The sequence below is a fragment of the Takifugu rubripes genome, chromosome 19 (assembly GCF_901000725.2).
Source record: "Takifugu rubripes chromosome 19, fTakRub1.2, whole genome shotgun sequence".
NCBI classification, from domain to species: domain Eukaryota; kingdom Metazoa; phylum Chordata; class Actinopteri; order Tetraodontiformes; family Tetraodontidae; genus Takifugu; species Takifugu rubripes.
Window position 1 is genome coordinate 17,578,991 of NC_042303.1, and position 22,797 is coordinate 17,601,787.

At 50.6% G+C, this 22,797-nt stretch overlaps 1 protein-coding gene across 2 annotated transcripts; it reads left to right on the top strand.

Moving 5' to 3' along the window:
• The first annotated feature begins 99 nt into the window (after positions 1–99).
• On the top strand, positions 100–19,015 carry shq1 (SHQ1, H/ACA ribonucleoprotein assembly factor). Of its 2 annotated transcripts, XM_011614368.2 has the most exons (12): positions 100–204; positions 989–1,157; positions 1,234–1,298; positions 3,331–3,459; positions 3,538–3,701; positions 3,789–3,901; positions 3,982–4,079; positions 6,554–6,711; positions 7,103–7,156; positions 9,052–9,175; positions 12,485–12,605; positions 18,070–19,015. In XM_011614368.2, the coding sequence occupies exons 2-12, from the start codon at positions 1,015–1,017 to the stop codon at positions 18,650–18,652; spliced, it is 1,752 nt and encodes a 583-aa protein (XP_011612670.2). In that variant the 5' UTR covers positions 100–204; positions 989–1,014; the 3' UTR covers positions 18,653–19,015. The 2 variants fall into 2 exon arrangements, with proteins under 2 accessions (XP_011612670.2, XP_029681909.1); XM_029826049.1 differs by lacking the exons at positions 100–204; positions 989–1,157; positions 1,234–1,298 and adding an exon at positions 1,405–1,967.
• The last annotated feature ends 3,782 nt before the right edge of the window (positions 19,016–22,797 follow it).

Below are 22,797 nucleotides of genomic sequence, written 5' to 3' on the forward strand. Positions count from 1 at the left end.
CATAAAGCCTTTCCTTATGTGCTGCAGTGTAATTCCTGAAAGAAATAATTTGGCATTGTCCTATTAGAACTGTAACACCGAGTCTGATATAACATGCAGTGACGTTCAAGCAGATTCGACTTCCGCCTTGCACCAACAGTTACGGTAAACATGGACGCCCCGTGTTGGAGCAGCGAGTCAAAGCTGGTGAAAACTGTTTGACTGGTGAGTGTTTTGATCTTTAACATTTCTCACCTATGATGTGTGAGAAGTCATCCGGCCAGTCCGAACGCACTGGGATAACTGGGATTTAACTCTGGGGCCCGTGTCAGCCGGCATCGCTGCTGGGATGTTTTAGCCGGAACACGAGGCTGGAGCACTCGTGTTAGCTGGCAGGCTAACAGCTACCAAACCAAAACACGAAACTTACAATTAAAACTACTCATATCAAGGGGAAACGCCGAGCAGCCACATATAAACTCTCTAAAGAGGTTGTCGATTAATATCTTTAATTGTAAAAATTATATTTCCGGCCGCAGTACATCTAAACTAATAATGTATGCATCATTTATATGTACTGCTATTAAATGCTTGCTAATTCAACCAAGGGTATAATACAACATTTCAAGGTAAAAGAGATATAAATACGCACATCAATTTTTGCAATGGTGGCTTAAACACTTCATATTTGCAAATGGACTTAAAATGTAATTTGGCACATCTTAAAATGTTACGGACTTGGTGCCTACAAGCGAATTGTGACTCAGATTAGTGCCACTTGTAGCTGAGTACAGTATTAAAGGTGTTTTTGGTTGTGGTGGGTTGTAATGACAGTTGGGCTGTCTGTAAAAAAGAAAACACGTGGACTGCGGTTGTTTGACACGACAGAACTGCAGGATTTAATGAATTCATCCACAAGGTGGCACGCTGTGGTCGGATGGGACGCCGTTCAGGCTCCAGCTCCAGAGCAGATGCTGCTAGAAGCTCACCAGCCTCCCTCTTATTGTAGGTTTCTCCATCATCATCATCATCATCATGATAACTCCTGCGTTTGACCTGAGCCAGGATCCAGAATACCTGACCATCATCATCCGTGTTCCCTACACCAGAACATCCGAGTTTGACCTGTACGTCGATGGAACTGATTTCAAATTCTACGCCAAACCTTATTTTCTCAGGTGAGTTGGCGCAAATATGACCATGCAAAAGTGGCTTTTTTTTTTTAAATTATTACTGATTATTACATGTTTTTAGGTTAACTCTTCCAGGAAGAATAGTGGAGGATGGAAGAGAAAGGGCCAAATTCGACATTGATGATGGTAGGCTAAATAATTTACGTAATCACTGCCTTTTATGATAGTTAGAGTTTGAATTTTATTGCTCTCTGACGCAGATTTTTTTCCCCCCTCCACTGCAGTGTCGTAAGTTGTGCCTCCTAGTTGCATGATCACAGCAATTAAATGAACATCTGCCGCATTAACTGGAGCTTCACTGGTGTAAAGACGTGACTTTAAACGGTGATATAAAGTTAGGAGTCACGCTGCTGTAGCCGCCCTCCTCCTCATCACAGGACTACAGGTTGCTCTAAACTTCTTGACGTCTACGTCGTGACCGTGAACCTGTCCAGCATAAACCACCAGACCGTTTGCCTCCCAGCAGCGGCGCCTGTATGGAGAAAAACAAACACTGGAACGGACGCTCCGATATCTTTAAAGTTATTTGCTCTGTGTTTGTCATTTCACGGCTTGGAGACGAGAACGAGTAGTTGTTGGTTTTAGTTTGTTTCTTCTCCAGGAACCATTCATTTCCTCTAACTTGTTTCCTTCCCTCTGGCACTTGTTAGAATGTGGTGACATTTATCACCGAGAGGGGAAAGTGGTTTTCTCGCATATTGACGCCGATGTTTTCCTACAAGTCAAGTCCTGAAATACTGAAGATATCCTGACGTTTGTTGACTTGTTGGAGACGGCTGGAGACACGTGAGAAATGTGAGGTTTCGACTGAAACCGCTGAAATTTTCTTGCTCACATGAACACTGGCTTAGAGGTTTCAACCCTAAATAGATCATCTTTGTCGTCAGGGTACACCTGCCCCATCAGGCAGCTCCTAGCTACTCTTATAATGAAGGTCCAAGAAGAAACGTTGCCTCAACTGTATGTTTTTCCCCTGACGCGGCCTGAAATCACACCTTAATCACTTCCATCCACACTTCTCACTCTATACGAGTGGATTTGGTAACCAGATGTGATGGATTGGCTCGGGTGACCTCATAATAAGGGCTTTCAGTTGTAAATGCTACATCGGTGAAAATGAGCGTTGAGTCGAGGGTGTGAAAAGCAGAGTTGCTGCAGCAGTTTCGAGCTGTGCTTTTGGCAGCTGCAGCAGCAGCGACGGACTTTATTTTCCTCCAGATTGATGATTGCATGCTAAGCAGCGGGGGTCACGTCTGCTGCCGCTCCTCCCTGTTGGTGATACCCAGACTTGCTGTTCAGATGCTCAGCTTTATGCGGCTCCTGCTTCTGTCTGAATCAGTTTGTGAAGTCGTTTAAGACCCGCGCCCTCAAAAAAGGTCGTTAAAGCTTCAGCTGGATATTAGAGATGGGAAGGGATCACAAAATCTTACAAAGGATTGCAAAGGGAAACAGTTTAAATGAGGATGTAATCGGCTGCTGTCCTCATCAACCCGTGGATGTGCTCGCTTTGCTCAGTACCAGCAATCTGTGTCACTCCTCCCGCTGGCGTGGCTGGAGGAGCTGTCATTAACTGATCCCTGGGGTCTCCTCAGTCAGTCAGTCAGTGCTCATTTCATCATGTTCAAAGGGCAAATGGAGCCATCTGTAATGTCATAATGAGTCTTTGGACTGCCATGACTGTCACGTCTATATTCACAGTGACGGAGCTTCCATGTAGCGCTTTTGAAAAGAAAACAATGCGACTGACTGGTCGAGCGCAGGTCTGTCGATGACCTTCTGTTCTGTGGGATTAGTTAGGAATTTCGTCTTTAAAAGGCATCTGCCTCATGGACTGTGACACCGCGGCCGTCTGTCCACATGGCCCTGTTTAACACACTGTGAGCAACTAAGCCTGTAACATCTGCTAATAAAGCTCCGCTAACGACTGTCCTTGTTTGGACTTATAATGAGCCATCATTAAGCTCCAGCTCCTCGGCTCTGCACCCCCGCAGTTAGTCATCGTCTCTCGCGAGTAAGCATTGACGCTCGGGTGCAGTGAAACTTTATGAGGGCTGTGAAAACAAAATCTGTTCCTCTGATCGAGGAGGAAAGTGGGAGGGATCGTGCAGAACAATGTTTTTCAACGTCCCGCCTCAGTTCAGATGCCGTCTCCTTCCAGGTCTCTTCACGCTCCGAGTCCCCAAAGAAACAGCCGGAGAGCACTTTGACGGGCTTCAGATGCTCACAGGTTTACTGGCCCCAAAAGGCTCCCGTTGTGCAAAACCACTGGTGGAGGAAGTGAACACAGGCGAGTCGAAGCTCCCTCCTTCTGCTTAAACTACAGCCGTTCAGCAGATGCACAGTTAACATGTTATTATCTCTAAAGGAGGCAGTGGAGGACTGGGAGATGAGGAAGATGATGAGGAGGAGGACGAATTTGAGTGGCAGGTGGAGCAGGAGGTTTATAAGGAGACCTCAGAGGAGGAGCTGAGATCTATGCAGATGTACGGCTTTGGCAACAAGAGGTCCGGAGTGTTTGCAAGGCTGCAGGTGAGACCCCCGTTTCTCTGCCCAATAAGGATCAATGATGGCGGCCGTTGTCGTAGAAGACTCACTGAGCTTTTTGAATTGTGACAGGAGGAACTGAGCGACGTGATCGATGTCAGGAACCCGGAGCAAACGTCGGCAGGAGAGAGGCGGAGGGCCCGTCTGGAGGCAGAAGCTTCGGCTTTTTCTGCTGATCATTATCTGTGAGTCCAGTCGGATCCATAAACACGGCCGCGCTGACTCCCCGCCCCGCCCAGAGCTGACCGTCGCTCTCTCATTAAAGGGCCGATTTGTTTGAGGATGACGAGATTAAAGGCTTGCTGAAGTTTGTTCCGTGGTGGGAAAAACTGGGCCCCTCTGCAGAGCAACAGGGAGAAGCCGGTGAGTCTTCTCTGTTTCTAATCATCACAGCGTTATTACTGTTTTTGATGAACAGCGAATCATTGCAGACATGCATTTTGATCATTTTCCACCTTCCCAGTGGTGCACCATTTATTGATCGTTATTGACTGGAAGTTCTGTAAACCCAGTGCTCCTCACAGTATTTATTGCTTGTGACTTGTGCCTGTGAGGCGGTGGGATTGTTCTCCGACTATATATTAATCCCCAAAGGACAGATGAGTGTTCTCTCTGCCCTCTGCCCGGGGAAGGTCAGCTGGTGAGCGTCTCCCTTCCAGAGAGCCCGAGGGCCCTTCAGCAGAAAGACCCTTGGCATGACGAGAGGCTGAACTTGGCCCTTCCCTAATCACTCTCTCTGCTGCCTGCTGGCCAATCTAAACAGCTGCTGAGAAGATTATGCTTATATCTCCCTTTTATGTCGACTGTCTTCCTCAGTTTTTCCTCTCTGCGTCGCCTCTTATCCATTTCAAATCGATGACTCGTTTATTTCAATTGAGCCGCGGCTCGTCGGCAGCCTCTCGGCTTCATTTCAGGATTCGGCGTGCCGCTGAGGAGCGTCGGCTCGTGAAGCGTCGGCACTGAGAGATATTTAATCACGCCATCCGGCTCCTTTTAACAGCCTGCTAATTCCAGCGTTTCCACTGCTCATAAGTACTTGTCTATTCATGTAGCTCATGTTTAGTGTATTGGTGTCATGCTCTTGAGAGAGGATTTAGATTAAACTGATAGCATTACAGCAGGAGGGGGGTGCGTACACAATGGCATATGGGCCTGATGGCTGATAAGCAGGCACCAGCCTTCAATGCAAAGGCCATTAGTTTAGCCCCCAAATGAAAATTACGGCTCCCCGCGGCTCTGCAGGCTCCCTCGGCTCATTCTGCATTCTGAGACGGAGCGGCTCAGTCAGGAGCCCAGCCGCAGATAAATGGGTCAAATTAAAATTAATGGCTTGATTGACAGGTCCGGCAGACTTGGCAGCGGCTAAGTGTGAGGAGTGGCATTCGGTCAGGAGATTTAAGCAGCTTTGCCATCAACTCTTGAACGCATGCTCATGGTGTTAACCGTTTGGCATGTAATCAAAATGGCAGCTTCGGCCCCTTCAGGTTGCCTTTTAGACCTCTGCCCTCCTCCCAGATCTGTTGTGTAGTCTGATATACGTCTGACGGATGCGTGTGGACACGAGTGGTTTGTTGTCGGTGTCCTGACGGGCCACAGCTGTCCACTGGAGCCTTGGATTCCCAGTCTGATGTCGTTAAGTGGTCCCAAAGCCTGGAGGTCTCTTTACCTGTCACACATTGTTATGGCTGGGTTTGGAAATCTGACCTTAGCCTCATTTTGGTGACACCCTAAGACTCAAGTTAGGTGGGTCTTATGTATTTTTGAAGTGTCTGTGTGTGTGTGTGTGTGTGTGTGTGTGTGTCTGATGTCTGCTTTTCTATTTTCTTTGTCAACATCCTGCACTTGTTAAACCCTGTCAGTGTTCCCCGGTATTTCAGCCCAGCGTACAGTGAGGCATCAGGCCAGCTGGGGCTTTAGAGCCAGGCTGCCGTTCCAACTAGACGAATTAGGTCAGAAATTAATTTGCCATCAGTTGAACCGTTCATGTGCCAATGCCCATTAGACCTGACTGGCTTCATCGAGCAGATGAATGAACGTGTTCGTTGGGTAAATCCTCAGCCGTCTGACTCGTTCGCCGTGTTCCAGAAAACCAGAGTGGGTGCACGTCAGTCCTTTTGTGTGTGGGTGTTGTTAGGGAGGGACTGCAGGGAGTTAAGTCCTGATGTAATGCACCAGGAATCTCCGTCATAGAGCGCCGTTCCCTTTAAAGCAGAGGAGAAGATTTTGAATTGTTACGTGTGTCCGTGCATGTTGATGTATGGGCTGTATATGCATGGAGAGAGAAAAGGGCCGACTCGTGTCTTTCTACATCTAATAACACCAGGTTGTTCATGTTCACATGGGAATCCCCCTCTGGAGGTACACAGTGCTCCAGGAGACGTCTCTCCTCCACGTGTCTCCATATAGAAGAGCACAGAACATTTAGGTGGGATTGATGGGTGTCTGTGCTTCCCAGCGAAGCTGAAACGGCCACTGCAGAGACAGAACCACGAGAGTCTTGGGGTAGTTTCACATGACGGAGATCTACGCTTTCTTAAAGCAAATGAGTTCACGTTTGATTTGCTTTACTCTGTTTGTTTGTGGTGGACTGGTTTGACTGGTTTGGCTTCTTCTGCTCACGTTCTGCTCCACCAGGCACAGTTTGGCTTTGGTTCTTTATATCTACCTCAGCTGTTTCACATTAAGGGGGACTTTCTAGAACCGTTTGGATGATGCTGATTAATTGTTCAGCATCAGTCTTTGCAGGACTCGACCTCAACGTGGAAAATCTTGGTGTAAGCAGAGCAAAGTGTCCTCACGAGCGCTCTGTCCGTCTTTTGTGTCCCATGTGACTGCAGCTGTGGCGTTCACCGACGAGGAGAAGGAGCAGCTGCGGAAGTTCAACAACCGCTCCTACCTGCTCGACAAGGCGGCCCGTCACCAAGCGTGGCTGAGCCTGCTGGACATCCTGCTAGCTTACTGCTACGAAGTGCGCTCAACGGAGGGAGAGCACACTGTGAGTGTGTGTGTGTGTGTGTGTGTGCATGTGAAGAGGAAACACCTCTGAGCAGCACTTAGCCATGGATGACAAAGCCATCTATCCTCAAATCCTTCACCCCCTCCTTCCATTTCATTGAGAGCCTTAAGAGATTACCAGCAGATCTGAGAGCTCAGTGCAAACCTCTTTGTGACGCCGCCGTTAGGTAGCTGTGGAAAGGGAAGGTGAACGAGGCAGAGCTCCCTGTCAAAGAGACCCTTGACAATGTGCGAACCAAGACTGAAGCATTTGATGCTGCACAATGATGATAATGTTGATTTTAATCTGTGGAGGGGGGGTTCTATTGCTGCCTCAGAGATAATCATCATTCATAAATAATAATAATAAACGGGCCTTTTCCACTGCATAGGTAGAGTCTTCCTGGACCATTAGAAAGCTCAGCGGGACCCTTTCCTGGCTGGAGGTGAGTCGCTTCCACAAAACAAAAGACCCGACTGTGAGTGTGACCTGTAAAGATTGTATACGCTGGAATTATAGGAAGTGTCTGGAGAGGGAATGATGGAAATGGGATGTGATTCTGGAAGAAGGAAGGAGTGATTTCAGCTGCTCAGCTTCTCTCCTGATAAAAACCTGAGTTTTCTGCAGCTGTGGAGCAGATTCGCACATGTTGTTGATGAATGTTGTGTTAAACGTACTGACGGTGGCATCGCAGCTTCACACGTCGGGGTTGTTGCTGCACTTCCTGGATGCAGAATCTCCGACGTTTAGTCCAAATCAAGCCTTCTGTCTTCTCACAGCGTCACTCCTCAAGCGGCAGGGAGTTGTCGATCGGATCGATTGGACACGGCTTCTTAACCGACGAGTGACAGCAGGAACAGGTGTTTCTAATTCAGTGTGTGCGCGCGCACCAGTGTGTGTGCAGAATCTGCCAGCAGCCACACACTGCGTGTCTGACACTGACCCCGTCAGCGGACGATTTCTCCAATCGTTTTTGTTTCCAAACGGGCTGCGTTCACGCTTTGCTTGTCAGGTAAACACGCTTCCTCTCCATATTGACACGTTAAAGCAGCAGGAAGGAGATGTGAAGCCCGGCCCCCTCCTGGGGCTGATGACGCCTGTTGTGACAGACAGATGACAGTTTGTCAGCCTTTTTTTTTCTGCTCGCACTTGAGTTTCTACCGGCGGCTGCACAGCTCTTGTTTTGACAAGTTTAAGGATGATGGAGTGTTTGGAGGAGGCTTTGCTGATCATCAGCCAGACGGATCTGTTGCTGTTTGTATAAGATGATGAAGCGAGCGTCCTGTTTCTACCTCTGGGCACTAATATGTTTCCTTGGGCTGCAGTTGAATGGAATTGACCTGGAGACTTTCGTCCTCATCATTTGCAGCCTCTGTGAAGGTCACGTTTTCTACGCAGCCTTTTTCTGCTGATGCGCCATCAAGGAAAACGTCTCACTGCTTGGAAGTGCATTTGGACCTGCTGGGATCCTGCTGGCTGACGTTTCCAGCTGTTTGTCCAGTTGGTGTTGGGCTCGCACCACATGAGAGGCTGGTCTGTCCTGTCTTCACGTCCTCGTCTTCTTTCAGGAGTCTTCAGAGGTTGCCGCCGCTGTTTGACATTGATGACTTCCTGTTGCGGTGACACTGCAGTCAAGAACGGTCTTCTCCTGTCAGTCAGCACCGTCAGCCCCGTTCTTGGCAGAGCCGCTCGCTCAGAACCGGATTAGCCGCCACCCTTCTTCCTCTCGCTCTCCCCATGTGCTCAACAATAGATTCCTCACCGTCTTTGACAGCCACTGTGTTGCGGCTCTGCTGTCTCTTTATTATTCCGAGGCTGTCTCTCGCCTCACTTATGCCCAACGTTCTCCTTCCCCCGGCCGCCTTATCTCGCCGCCATCCCCGTCCTCCCTCCATCTGCTGCCTGTTTACTTGTGCCTCCCTCCCCGGCAGCATCAGACCTTATTTACACTCCTGCTAAAGAAGCCCGAGGGAGTGCACGATCCCCGATGACACACACTCGCAGACGCTCGGCACTCTTTAACGAGCCGCCCAGAAAAGACGAGAAAGAAACATAAAAGAGATATAAAAGTTGCGTTAATGTCTCCAGGCAGTCCATTAGTGCAGAGAAAATCTGAGAACAAAGTGATTAAAGAGAAGCAGCAATTAACAGGCCGGCGCTGGAAAGGTGTTAAAGAGTTGGGAAACCTACTCTGCCAGCTCTACGCATAAATGAGGAGTTGTTTGGAGCAATTAGCATGGCACCGGTGCACGCCGGCTCCAGGGAACTCACCTATCTGTGCATCAGTCCTGGTCAAGATTAAATGTCGCAGCCATGAAGGAATCTGTGTGTTTTCCACAGACGTACGGCTCCTTGCAGGAAGTCCTCGCATCCTTTGGAAGGAGGGTTTTGTGCTACCCACTCTACAGACACTTTGGCATGGTTTCCGCAGCGATTGGTGATGCAACCAAGATATTACAGTCAGGTGAGTCCCCCAGGAGTCACACACACACACACACACACACACACACACACACACACACACACACAAAGGCTTTTCCACTGCAGGAACTTTTACTGGCAACCCTTGAGGGAACTCTGCTTTTTCCAGGCAGAAGTTGTTGCTAAAACGTTCGACTGTAACTTTGACATTAGTGGGAATGCAAACAAACTTTAGGGTCGAGGAGTTCCAGTAACAAAAAGCACAACTATTGTTCTCGCCATCCAGCCAGCAGCAGAGGAGACGCCGGAGGAGTTTGTGTCTCTGTTTCTGTGAGACGCGTGAGAAGGGCTGGTAAAACCCCACGAGTGGAAAAACCAGCCCAAGCATCATTTTACCTCTGTTGTCACACTGCTGTAGAATCGCTCTCTTTGGCACAATAACATTAATTCCCTTCAATTAACAAGCATAATTTGTCAGCCTCGTTAAATGGAATCTGAGTTAATCTCCTCCTGGGTTCCTTTTGTACTGCAGGGTTGTTTAGCTGCTAATTGCCACTAAATGCTTTTTTCTGATCATATATAACAATAAAAAAAGATAATTTTCACACTTTTTTAGTGTGCCAGACGCTCTGTTCAGTACTCACAGCCAGGATATCAGCCTCTCCTCATTCTGTCCTCCACAGAAGCAGCAGATTTAGTGCACGTAGAGCCGTGTACATCCCGCAGGTCTGATATCCCCGCAGCTCACGGAGAGAGTGGCCAAACCGCCACTTTCCACTGGGACCGAAACGTTAGCGTAATCTTTAAATCAAAATCCCCTGCAGACGAGCGCAGTGTAAACACGCCGTGTGTGCAGGAGCCAGGATTATGCAGCCTATCGTGATTCTAACGTGGGGAAATGACAGCAATTTAAAGGCCCTTTAAGCCACAGATTAGCAATGCTGCGCCCCATTAAGTCAGGAGATGAGTTGATTAGGGGAAGCGTGGAGACTCTCTCTGCTGCGCACCTTGTTTCTTTTACCTCAGAAACACTCGTTCTGCTGTAATCTCTCATGTTCTTTCTAAGCCTGGATTGTGTTCCAGGCTTTACTGACGGCTCAAACAGCATCTCGTACGCTAAAAAAAGGCCTTTGTTCTTAAGCCATTGATAATTATTTACCTTTTTTTTTAAAACTCCAGTCCTGTTCATTTAAAAAATATCTAAACCTCATTATTTCCACGTGCCTTTCCTTAATGGATTAAACACTAGAGTGATTTCCTGATGAGTGTTTCCTCTTAAGTTGCTTCATTTGTCAGAATGAAGCTAATGGAAACACGTTCTGTGTGTTTGAGCCACTTAACTTAAGTGGATGTGAAGGCAAACATGCATACCTGTTAGTAAAACAAGCTTATTAATGGAACGCCCTGGGTCGGGGGCTTCTGAGGAGACGTTACCCTGGGTTAAATATTTGAACAGATTCTCAAGGAGCTCCTCCACTGTAACTGTAAAGAGCTGCAGAGGCAGGTCCCTCACACCGCTTTAATCATCTCGCTCAGAGGACACCGACACGATCGACAAACGCGTCCCATCGCAACCTTTTTACAACTCCCTCGATAAATCTTTGAGCTCTTACTTTTCAAAACGCCCCCTTTATTCAGTCGTTCCGCCGTTTATTTCCCAACTGCACCGTCTGAGGGCTGCGTGTAAATGTGAAAACTTTAGGAAAATAAAAATGATTTTGGCTATATTTGGCCCGCCAAGTCTGTAGGAGATGGAAAGACACGTGAGTTCCTGTAAGAAGAGAGTTTTTCTGTTTTTATTCTTTTTAATAGACACATCTGGGGGGAATTCCCGACTTTCTATTAAATAGGGGAAACACAGAATTTAGTTTGATTTCGTCCCATCTACTATGAAACTTAACTTAAATAACCCGTGGCTTTTTAACGCGAGTCACACTTTGTAAAGTAGAAATGAAGAGTCTGGAAACTTGGCTGTTTGGAAATGACACCAAACATCTCCATCCTTTTATTACTCAATAGGTCATAAATCCAAGTCTGATGGCACAAAGAGCAGCTATGAGTAATTTTCCCTCTGCTGCTTTTGAAAACCAAAGCTTTATTTTTTTTCCACAGAAAACAATAAAACAAAGAAGATCTTGTTGTTCTCACACCCACCGCTGTGTCCGTGCACGTCTGCAGCTCTGAACAACAAACCTTTGGATCCACCAGTCCTTACTGCCTGATTTAAGCACCACTTATTACTGTACATTTTCTATGCCAAAACTGAGTCCAGAAACAATATACATGTTTTTTTAATACATCCTCTGGAGAGGAACCTTATTCTCGATGGTCATTTAAAAAAATCAGAAGGAGAAAGTCAAAACTTGGAGCCAGTCGTGCGTTTGGGATCCAAGTCCTGAGTCCCGGGGCAAAGTTAAATGAGAATCAAATGTTTAAGGTTTTCCCTTCTGCGAGCGCGCTGTTTATTTTGATTGGACTGGAATGTCTGAGGATGCTGCCAGGCGGCTCTGCGGAGGCGGAGAGGGGCGCTCCGCCTCGCCCTCGCTGGAGCGTTGACCACTCCAGACGCCTCTCTGGAGGCAGGAGGGAGAGCCGCAGCAGTTCAGCAAGGTGTCGACTAAAGTCAGGGCACCATCGTCGGGAGAATAACCCCAGGTTTGGGCCCAGGTGTGTGTAGTGTTGTTCAGTTATTCACAGTCCTGGTCCAGAACCTCTAATTCAGTCAGGCTCCTGCACAAGCTGACAAGTTTCTGATGGAAACAAGATTTCAATGAACAGAATTTGAAGATGATAGCAGGAAAGCTGAGTGTTGGTGTGCGGTCATCTGGCAACGGGGCCTCCCGAAGGCCGCACAACGCCACCTTAAGTGACAGTCTCAAAAACCACCACTTCAGTTACTTTTGGGTCAAATTTTCACATTTGAACTGCAGTCTCAATCAATTAAAAGCCAGCGGCGACGCCTAACGAGCCCAACGAGTAGACGACGGATTCACAGCGGCGTTTCAAACCAGCCTTCTCTCGACAGCGACGCTGCACCACCTTTCACTGAAGTGGGAAAAGCAGAAAAATTCTAAGCCCTTTTTGAAAAGAGCAGCCATTAGACACTAAAAATAGAGATTTCTTTCGTCTCGGCTGCCTTTTAACCAGGAAGTCTGAACCGTATGGATCAACTTACGCTGCAGCTCACTTGCTTTTCCCTCTGATCCTGTCGCTTTTATGTATGGAACAATGACTGCGAGCCTTTAGGGGCACGCTGAGCCTGCCAGCAGCTGGAGTGTATTGTCAATCGCAGCGCGGAACACAAATAACACCCTTTTTCCATTGGCCCTCTGTGGTGTGTTCGTGTGCCCAGGGAAGGTCTGCGTCCTCAAGTGCCTGCTGGACGTCCACAAGGTCTTCAGAGCCAACGAGCCCGCGTACATACTGAACGATCTGTACGTCACCGACTACTGCATCTGGATCCAGAGGGTCAAGTAAGTTTGCCAGCACACGCCTGCGCTCACACACGCGCTCGCACACGCACGCACGCGCCTCCGACGTTCCTGAGATGCATTAGTAGCTTGGAGGAGGTGATTGGACGTATCTTTTGCCGCAGCTGAGCCAGGAGAACGAGCGAGGTGGCGAGAAATGCAGCCGTCTCCTTTTGTCTCCATTATCATGTGCCTGAGCGCCACAGCTGAGTCTCTGAAGGACCATCTGTGCTCACACACGAAGCGCTTAACTCACGTGTGTGCCGGAGCTTCCCGGGGTGTAAACCCTCCACCAGGCAAACGCGCGAAACCTGCGCCGGTTCCCAGAGCAGCGGAGGTGGGACGGCGCTCCTCGCCCGCCTCGTGCACGTTTTACAGCCGCGTCCACGATTCAAACGCAACTCCGCGAGCGCATTACTCTGTAATGAGCTCTGTTTTACTCTTGGCCAGAGTTCAGCCGAGTGGCGTGCGCGTCTGGAAAAAGCCCAGTTGAAAAATGTGCGCCTCATGTTGTAGGCTCGGCGCCCAGATGCAGACACGATAAAAGGTCTGCGGGGATTTAGTGCCCGCGCCGCCCCCACGCTCTACTTTTTTTTTTCTTTTTTTGAGTTTTGAGTTCTGCTCTCAGGGGTATTACGGATGCCTCCATTTTCACGGCTGAGAAAAACCCGACCGGTGAATTTGCGGGTGTTGGGTTTTTCCTCGGGAAAGTGCCGATTTAAGCAGGAGGAGCCTCGTCGCGTCAGTGGTTCCCCAGCCGAGCGGCGCCAGAGCGCTCGCTCTTCTCTCCTCCTCCGCACGTCTGAAGTGCAGGTCGGTTTGACCTGACGCGCTGACTCCCGCTCCGTCCATCCATCATGGAAGGATTGAACCCCCGCTGACCCGCAGCTGTTGTCGCGTTCACCTGATGCATCACGTGGAGCTGGCAGCTGTGGGAGCTGCTTCTATTCGCCGCCTCTGTTGCTGCTGCGTCTTTGAGCTCCAGTTCGGGCCCACACGCAGGAGGACATCCGGGTCCCCGTCTCCCGGACCGCTGCGTCTTCCTGTGTTTAAGTTATTCCGTCCTGCTCTGAAGTTTGGAAGAAGCCGCCGCCCCTAAACCGCCAGCCGTGCAGCTTAGTGCGACTTTTCTCCCCCGTTATCCGATAGGCGTGATGACAGATGGCGCCGTCGCCGTTTTCTTCCCTGGGAGATGAGATGCGCTGAATTTTTCACCCTCCTGTAAGTGAGTCGTCTCTGTGAGCAGGGCGACGAGATGAGATGCGATCTGTAGCCGGCGGCACCGTCTCTGTATCTTGTCAGCGCTCGCCGCTGATGAGGCGAACGCAATCAGCTCCGCATGATAGACGCGGCAATTAATGAGCGTTCGTTGGCCGGGAGGTTGATTTATTTGCGCTCCTCGTCCTGTCACATGCATATCTGCTGCTAAAGTCGCAACAACTGGCGAGACATCAGTCTGAAATTTACAGCCTCGTAAAGATTTCAGTGTGATTTAAGCCACAGGGCAGCCGCCCCCCCCCCCCCACACACACACCAGAGCATGAGAAAGCGGTGCTCTTCATGTGCAGTTATTGCAGCTATCTTCAATTCTCCAGACTTTATGTCACATTTCTTAATCAAACTACTTCAACTTCTTCTTCCAACCTTCATTCATTAACATCCCTTCTTAACTCTGAGCTGATTATTGTCTTGGAACCTTGGTTGAAAAGCAGCAGCAGCAGCAGCCAGTCCGGGTCATTCATTTTTGAAGGTCTGCAGATTTCGGAGCTCCTGCAGAGCCGTGCGGGTTCCTCTACTCGGACGTCGTTCCTCCTATCAGAAGTCCTGGAGTAAAGCCAGCGTGTCCTGGCAGAGCCAGCTTTAAAGGCTGGTGTTGTGTTTCTTTACTCCAGTCAGGGAGTCACACGCAACCACCCGCCTCTATGAAGCGGGGCAGTTAGCTGCTCGGGGGAAAAAGAAACCCACGACGGTGTACAAATGGTGTGCGGCAGGGTTTAATGGGGGGGGTGGAGGTGGGTTCAGACCTCGCTTTTATTGGTGAATTTGATAGTTTGAGGGTAATTTGAGCCTGCAATCGTAAGAGCTGAAGGGGCAGACTCGTGGCTGTGAGGACGAGGTGTGATGTGTGTGAAAGGGTGTTGATTTCGCTAAAGGGGGGGGGGGGGGGGGCGTCACGGTGAAAATACAGCCTTGGCTGTGCCCGCTAGTGACAACATAATTTGCATCTTTCAGCCTCGCTGCTGTGTCTTATTAAGTCTGAAAGACTGACGGCGGATGGATATTTCAGGCTGCGCTGATCGGATCTAAGGCCAGCGAGGTCAAGTATGGAGGTCAGTGTGTCAGCCAAGACCTGCGGTCAGACTCTTGGATGTGCACGTGTGCGTGCGCTGGCTGCTATTAACACCCTGTCTGGACTCTCAAGCATGGCTGCTCTGTTAACCTCAGCACACCTCTCCGTGAGAACCTCCCCAACACTCATCGCCCGCGTCTTCTTAAGATGCTGCTGGGCTTTTCCCAGAGAAATCCAATTGAATTAGGCCCTGCAGAAGAACCGGAGCCCAGTGGCTCCCTGCGTCCCCCCCCCCCCCGACCACTGTGACACCCACCGGCACCACCACAGCAGTCAAATGCTCATCCTGAATGCTTTGGAAAGGATAATGTGGCAGGGTCTTTCTGATGCTGGCCTCAGCGCTGAGGAGGATCGAGGGGCCCCGCAAGGCAGAACAAAGATCCAAATGTCCCCCAGCTTTCAGGGATCAGAGCGACAGAGTTCCTCTCAGCATGAGGCCGCTACACAGGATAGTGGTGAATGCAGAAGCTTATCTTTGCACAATTTCCTCCTTGGTTTTCATTTTAATTAAATGTTCCTAATTACCTCCTTTTTGGATCGGTGATACCGAGAGGACCTACGATGTCATCAACCGCATCGCTGCAGGGGGAAGAAATGAGAAAATCAAGAAGGATCTTTAGCATCGGCAAATAAGTATGCTTTAACCCGCGTTAACAGTCGGGTTCAACCTTTGACAGGCAGTCAGAGGGCGGAGCCCAGATCTGCTGGATACCTTCATCTGAATCCCTCGTTGCTTGGAATAAACTGGATTTCGCTGCCTCAGAGTGGCAGGTTTCATCTCCCGGTGCCAGTTCTCACCCCCCTCAGCGGGAGAATGAAGCGTCTCTGAGCTCCAGTGAGGAATTCTCCCGCTCGTGTTACAGATTTCTGCATCTGTAGACAAGCTTTATCCCAGATGTTTAGAGGCGCGCTGACACGGGGAACGAGTTGCCCTTTCAGTGAGCAGGACTGATGAAATAAATGTCAGATTATAAGTCCCCCCCCCTTCTCTCACTGAGAACGCACTCGTGCACACACCCACATATTTCCACTCTCTCCACGTCCTCGTTGAAAGACTCCGGCAGAGAGAAGCGACTTATCTGTCCACAGAAGTTCTCCAACCTTAAAAAAGAAAAAGAAGCCACCTCCGCTCAGTTTAATCAAAGCAAACCGCAGCAGCAGTGCAGTAATCAGGGGATTGTGTACAACGTTTTCCCTCCCCCCTCCTGGACAAAGCCTTTGTGTTCGCCGCAGTTTGAGCTTCTCCCACCACAGCGCAGGGAAGGGGAGGAAAAACAAGCGCGCCTCCCCAATGCTAACTCAATAATGACTTCCCACGGGGGAAGAGAATACAGGGCAGTGTTTGAAGTGGCTGTGCTGCAGGAGACTCTTCAGCCCGTCTGACTAAAGAAACTCCCACGTGGGTTTTCTAGAGCCTCAGACCCTAAACTGGTTCCTTCCGGCTGCAGGCGCTCATCGGCGCGGAGGTTAATGTCTTGGTAGCTTATAGCTATTTGGGCTGAAAGCAGTTTGTTTGAGACCGCTTTTATCCGCTGTGGACTTGGGTCTGAACGCGGGCGGATTACTCGCACGACTCCAGTCTGGTCACAGGTTCTGCTCCCCGGTTCCGGCTTTGCTGGTTCTCGAACATCAGGGCTCGATTTGCGTTCGTTCAGTGTGGCACAACTATAAGATCTGCTTACGTCGTCTCTCCTGAGGGGGACATTTAGATGGTCTCTATATTCTGCCTCCAGAAGAGGGAACTCATTAGGGCTGCAGGGTAATGAGGAGCCACCCTGTTGCTCAGTCGTGGGTTAATTGGGCCAGAGAGGGCACCAGGAAGTGGGGGAAAAAGGGTATGTCAGCTGAGCTGCAGCTTCTACACACACACACACACACATTATCCCACCCTGAATGGATGGAGTCTGAATTGCAGTGACCCACAGAGGTCACCTTGTAATCACCATGGCGATGGGGGCGGCACACACGTCTAAAGTGCACTGAGGGATGAATAGCTACCACTTAAGTTTTTGGCAGCGCGGCGGGCATCCCCAGGGTGAAAAATGTGCAGGCGCTGATCGTCTCCCAACAAACTGATAGCTTTACACAAATGGGGTCTTGTAGGGGGACGTTCCTACACAATAACCCCCCCGTTTCAAGAGATGGGGTGTGATTTCAGCAGCAGTGTAGCCACAACAGTGAAACTACAGCGGAGCTTTGATTTAGGCTCCACTCTGAGGACATCCCATACTAATCATCTCTGGAGACGTGTCCAGCTTATTGCTGATGTCACGCTGGGACCACTCAGAATTAAAGATTAGCGTTCAGTCGATGGATCCACCCTCATCTGTGCAACAAATAGGGCGTGTTTCCAAGCTGGAATTCAATAAATGTCCTGACAGTTGGGAAGTTTTAATCGTTTGCTTAATGAGGGGGCGGCACACACCCGCGACAGCTGTACATCAGGTCATGTGACACAGGAATCAGCGGGATTCTGCAGCCGCGCGCTGTCCCTCCATTTCCTTACTCACTCATTGACAATCGAGGCTTTCTCACAAGATTCTCACCCATTCCGGACCGACGCGGCTCAGCAGAATAAAAATGGGTTTCTGCCTGAACACAAAGAGCTGCAGATTTAAGGCCACCTCGTGGCGGCGTTATGATGGGCTCCCCGCCTTATCTGTGCACGTGTGCGACACAGTCCGACCCTCAGCGCCTCGCTGAACTTCTGCTTTAGATTTTCTGGAACGCGGAGATGAAAAGGTTGAGTCTGTGAGCGCTCCGTCTCTTATCGCCTCACAGGGAGCGCGGCGGTGGGGGAGGGGCGGCGCTGCGTATCAGCGCTGCTCATCTCTCTACATTATTAAACATCCCGATTTCCATATTTCATTGAGCCCTCCCGCGCATCAACAATTTGCGGCCTGCTTAGCATTCAGACGAGGCCGGGACGTGGTTAATGGGTATTAGATTTGTCGATGGTTATCCCGCGGCGATGTCTTTAGCACGCAGAGCCAGTCCATCAAGTCCTCGCTTCCTCCCTCACGTCCTGCCAGCGAAGTGTCTCGATGCCTTTTCCCCTTTTTTTTTTTTGCGCAGCTTCGCCCGTCTTTCCTCACTTTTCCACCATTTTCTCTCCAGGTCCAAAAAGATGGCAGCCTTGACGGAGACGTTACGAAAAGCTTCCCTGCGGAAGGAAGACTTGGACTTGGAGCTGGAGGAGTTGGAAGCTGCGGCGCAAATGGTGGCGGAAGACGAAGAGGAGGCGGGGGCTGGCGAGAGCGGTCCCGTATCCAGTCGTGACACCAGCAGCAGCAGCAGCTCGGCTGATGAGAGCGGAGCATCTGAGGCTGAAGAAGGAGGCTGTGCAGACTTCAGCGAGGAGGGAGGGGGAGGAGGAGGAGAGACGGGCAGGCACAACCCTCTCCAGCCCCCACATGGCTCCTCTGGTCCTCCCAGCCTTCAGGAGCCCAGCAGCTCGCTCGTCTCGGCGGCGAGGACAGAGGACGCCCCCCCAGCCTCGGGTGGCTGCAGACAGCTGATCCAGGAGCTGGGGGAGCGCGTGGCCGAAGAGCTGAAAATCTCCCAGGACTCCAGGCGCGCGGCAGAGGGAGGCGGCTCACCACCCCACGGGGCCACGGGGACCCTGTTGGAGCCGAGTCCTCGCAGGAATCCTCTGCTTATCGTCACAACGCAAGAAGACGTCCAACTGTCCAACACCTAAAAGCAACGTTTGGACTTGTTCTCTAAGAATATCTGTTTTTGTCCTCCTTCCTTTAATGTATAACACCCAGCGAGGACTGCTGCTCACTTATGCTAATAAGCATTCTCCAGAAAGCTATTATAAATCAATTAAACAGAAAATTAAAGTCGATCAACATTAACTGGAAGTAATGAATGGACATGTGATGCTGTTGGATTTCTACATCTGTATAACAATGAGTCAGATTAGAGGGATGTAATTCCAAAAGACTGAATATTTGTCACTGGAGATTGTTGTAAATTACTCATTCCAAATGTCTGGCAGTGCTACCCTCAGAGACTTCTTTTATTTTTGTAATAAATCGCAGGAAAAGCGCTTCCTGAAGCTGCAGCGCTGATTGAAGTGGAAAAGACTGGCGGCGCTGAGCGGAGCCGCGCACGAGTGATTGATTCATCTGGCATGAAAGGAGGAACGCCGTCAACACGGCTCAATATCATCGGCGGCGTCTCGCGGACCAGAGAAAACAAACGGGGAAGCACATGTCAGGCAGATGGATGGAGGCTGCGCGTGGGGCCGCGGCGAGGGAGCCGTTAGGCGGGGGAGGCGAGCAGCCCGGAGGTGGGGGAGCGGAGGCTCCGCCACCCGGACCGGCTCCAGCCGCTCCTGACAGCAATCTAAACATTGTTTTTACTGTAATTAAGACAAATTAGATGTCCAAAGGCTCTTATTGAGTTCTGGACGGAACACAGCAGTGCTGCTCTCAGGGAGGCCAGGAGCTGAATCTGAGCGGCGCCCCCCCCTCCCCCCCCCCCAGCCTCTCCAGCCTCCCCCCCCCCCTCCAGCCTCTCCAGCCTCTCACCTGTTGAGGCTTTTATCTCACTGTGGCTGCGAGTGATGTCAGACCTTCGAGATGGCAGCGTCCGCGTCCTCGGCGCTCATCGTCAGGACTGTCTGAGGGGACCACTGGGCGAGGGTCGTCTCCGCTTCCTTCCGAGGTGGATTTCTTGCTGCGTGGATGAGAAGCCGGCGGTGATGATGGCTCCTGAGGAGGGTGGCGTCTGAGCTGTTGTGTTAGCGTGATGGATGCTGGTGTTAAGCACCTCCCAAGCAGAGACGGCCTCTTTGTAGGGATCGCCGTCGTTCCTCTGACAGAGATGAGTTTTAACCCTCTGCCCCCCCCCCCCCCGAGACACCGTCCTGGGACTGTGCCACCCCTGCAGGCGGTGGTTTCCTCTCTCCCACGAGGTTCACATTGATTAAGTGACACTTGGCTCTGCTGCCGTTTTTCATTTTAAAGTGTCCATATTCCCCCGTTACGGCTGCCGTTTTAGAGCACACGTGTGTGTGTGGGGGGGGGGGGGTCCGTAGCTAAGCCCTGTACTAGAGGAGGTTCCTCTTCCATTAATACTCGTCTCTGACAGATGTGTTCCAAGGTAAATGATAGATTAGTCCGGGCGTTCATTAATGTGACATCCGTGCTCTCGTTTCTCTCTCACCTGATGAATCCGCCCTTCCCTCATGAGCTGCGAGGACCCGTTGGCCCCCGCGGCTCCAGCAAATGTGCTCCTGGCTCGTGGGCCCCCGTGATGATTAGCCCATTAGCCAAAGCACATGTCTGACGAGCAGAGTGCCTCTCTGCGGCGCGCGCCTCCACAGAGCAGCGGACTTGCATTAAAATTGTGCTGGATCCAAATCAAGCAGTCTACCAGCTTCTGGGTCACCATGGCAACATAAGTAACCAGAGGTGTCGGTATGCAAACAATAGCCTGGTGGACAAGAAGAGGCCAAGCTGCTCCATCGGTGGCGCCTTCCTCGTCCGCTGGCGGTGAATAAGCTCCACACCTGCCCGGTGTGGGGAGGCTGCAGAAGTGGGTGGTGGCTGACGGTTCTGGTCCATTTGGATGGGGGACGTGTCGGTGCCTCATCTAAATGGGCGGCTTTCATGTCTTCCGTCACATAAATGAAACATCAGCCTGGCTGTGTCCTCACGGCACCGGTATCCATGTCGACGGCTGCACCGGCTGCCTGATGTGCTCTAATTGGTGTGAGCAATGTCTGTTAAATCACTGACTAACTCAGCGGACACGTGCTATCAGGCAGCTTAATGCAGCAAATTGCCTCTGCCGTGCGCGTGTGTGTGCGTGCACGCGCATGTGTGTGGATTAGAAAGGGAGAGGCGGGAGGTGAAATGCAGCTTGTACAACCAGACAGGACCAGTGATGTCACTCTTCAAGGCTAAAGGTTTTTTTTAATGTATAGCTACATTTATATTATTTCTATTTTCCAGCCGCCATGAAAGAAGAGATAAGATCTCATAATTAACCTGTCAATCATTGCAGCTGTGTTTGTTGCCATGGTTATCCAAAAATACATCTCTTCAACTCTGTGACGACATCAAAACTGCGTCGGCTTTGATTTTCGCTGTCGATTCTCGACGTTCACTTGACTGAAAATGATGCACGTTGGGTTTTTTTTTATGTAACACAAGTGTCAACTGTCATGATTTCAGACCCCGAGGTGGGAGGATTGTGTTTTTAATGCAGTAAAGACGCAATCAAATAAAATCTTGGGGTGCTACAAAAAAGAAAAGCAAGTTTCTTTCATCCCTTTGATGAGGCTGAGATGGAAGACGTGTTGAGGAAAGAGTTGGAGCTTCAAAGGGAAGAGAAAAAAGAGAGATGCAGCCCGAATTAGAAGGTTGTGAGCACGACAGCGGCCATCTTTGAGAGCTCCTTGATCAGAAAGCTGAAGAGGTCAAAGTGGACGCCATCATCGCAGTCAGTGTCGCACAAGCAGCTCTGGAAATAACGGAGGTCCACCGGAGGAAGAGGGAGCTGGAGCGGTCGAAGCTCAGAGCGAGCAGAGGCTCCCAGGGCGGAGCTGAGCAGCGGGAACCCGGAGCTCCACTTTAGGCCGAAGAGGAGGGAGAGCAGATGTGGCTTCAGAGGGCCGACATGCGGATTGTGCGGGGCGGCTGAACACAGTCATCAAACAGATTGTGAGGAGATGAGTGTTAAATGAAGGCAGCTCCGTGGTGGTTTTCCGTCCAGGACCACCCCGTTATGGAAAACCTTCACACTTTCCTCGGCAGGCTGCTCCACTTGTTTCGCTTCCGGCCAGCACAGTTGGTCTCGTCTCCTCCGGGCCTCGTCTCTTCACAGCTAAAACAACTGTCAAACATGATAAATATTTCAATGGCGGACGGCGCTGTGGGGAACCCGTAAGTGCGGTGGGACTGGGATAAAACAAACGAGCACTGTTGCGTTCTGCTTCTCCCTCACCGCCGTCTCTGCTGTCTGCATACGAATCCTCGAGAAAATGATGCATTTCAACGCTAGAGTGGGCAATCATCGTCAGAAGGGGATGAGAGGACGGCTAGAGCCTGGGCTCCACGTGCTCTACCCTGTGTTGGTGGGACGGCGCCTTAGCCCCCGCGGAAAGTCCACATTTCTGCCCCCTTCGGCTCAGAGCTCAGCAGACTGGGCCTCGCGCTAATGATGCCTCACGGATGTTAGCATGTCGCGAGCAGACAGCGAACAGAGGCGTCTGGTGCTTGTACTCCCAGCGCGCTCGGCAGACAAGCTCCCCTGACATCACCGACGCGGGATCTCGCCACAGATAAAAGCCTCCGCTCGCACGTAAACACGTAATAAACACGCTCGGCGGCTCTGAACCCGCGCCGCGGTGTCACTTCTGGTGTTTCCAACGACACGCTGAGCAAGCGTGCCAGAAAAGATTCCGCCCTGGAGCTGAAATAAACGCATCTCCATCCTGCCGCCCACGCTGCTCCTCACGCTTGTGCTAACCTGTTATTGTTTTGCCCACAGCCCCGCTGTTGAGGACTCTACAACCTCTCTGTTGTGAAGTCCACAACGTCAAAACGGGAGGTTTCGCTCCAGGATGGATCGTTTGTTACGATGCCAGCACCACCCTCCCCTCCCCTTGTCTCCAAGATCCCATCGACAATCTGCCTTCCTACCACATCAAACATCCCGTTTAGAGATGAACTCAAGCACATTTTCCCAAGTCTGGCACACCTGGTCCAACGAGGCAGATCATTGAGACTTAGATCTGGATCATTGAGCAGCTAACTGGCCGCCCACTGTGTCCCGCCGGCTGTCAGCGCCCGTCTTCTTCACCTCCGCGCCCATCGTGGCAGTTTGTCT

Bases quoted from the DNA above. Each gene is read 5' to 3' on its own strand.
- shq1 (XM_011614368.2), top strand. From the start codon at position 1,015: ATGATAACTCCTGCGTTTGACCTGAGCCAGGATCCAGAATACCTGACC. The intron at 1,158-1,233 runs GTGAGTTGGCGC...ACATGTTTTTAG, and splicing joins GCCAAACCTTATTTTCTCAG to GTTAACTCTTCCAGGAAGAA. The intron at 4,080-6,553 runs GTGAGTCTTCTC...ATGTGACTGCAG, and splicing joins AGAGCAACAGGGAGAAGCCG to CTGTGGCGTTCACCGACGAG.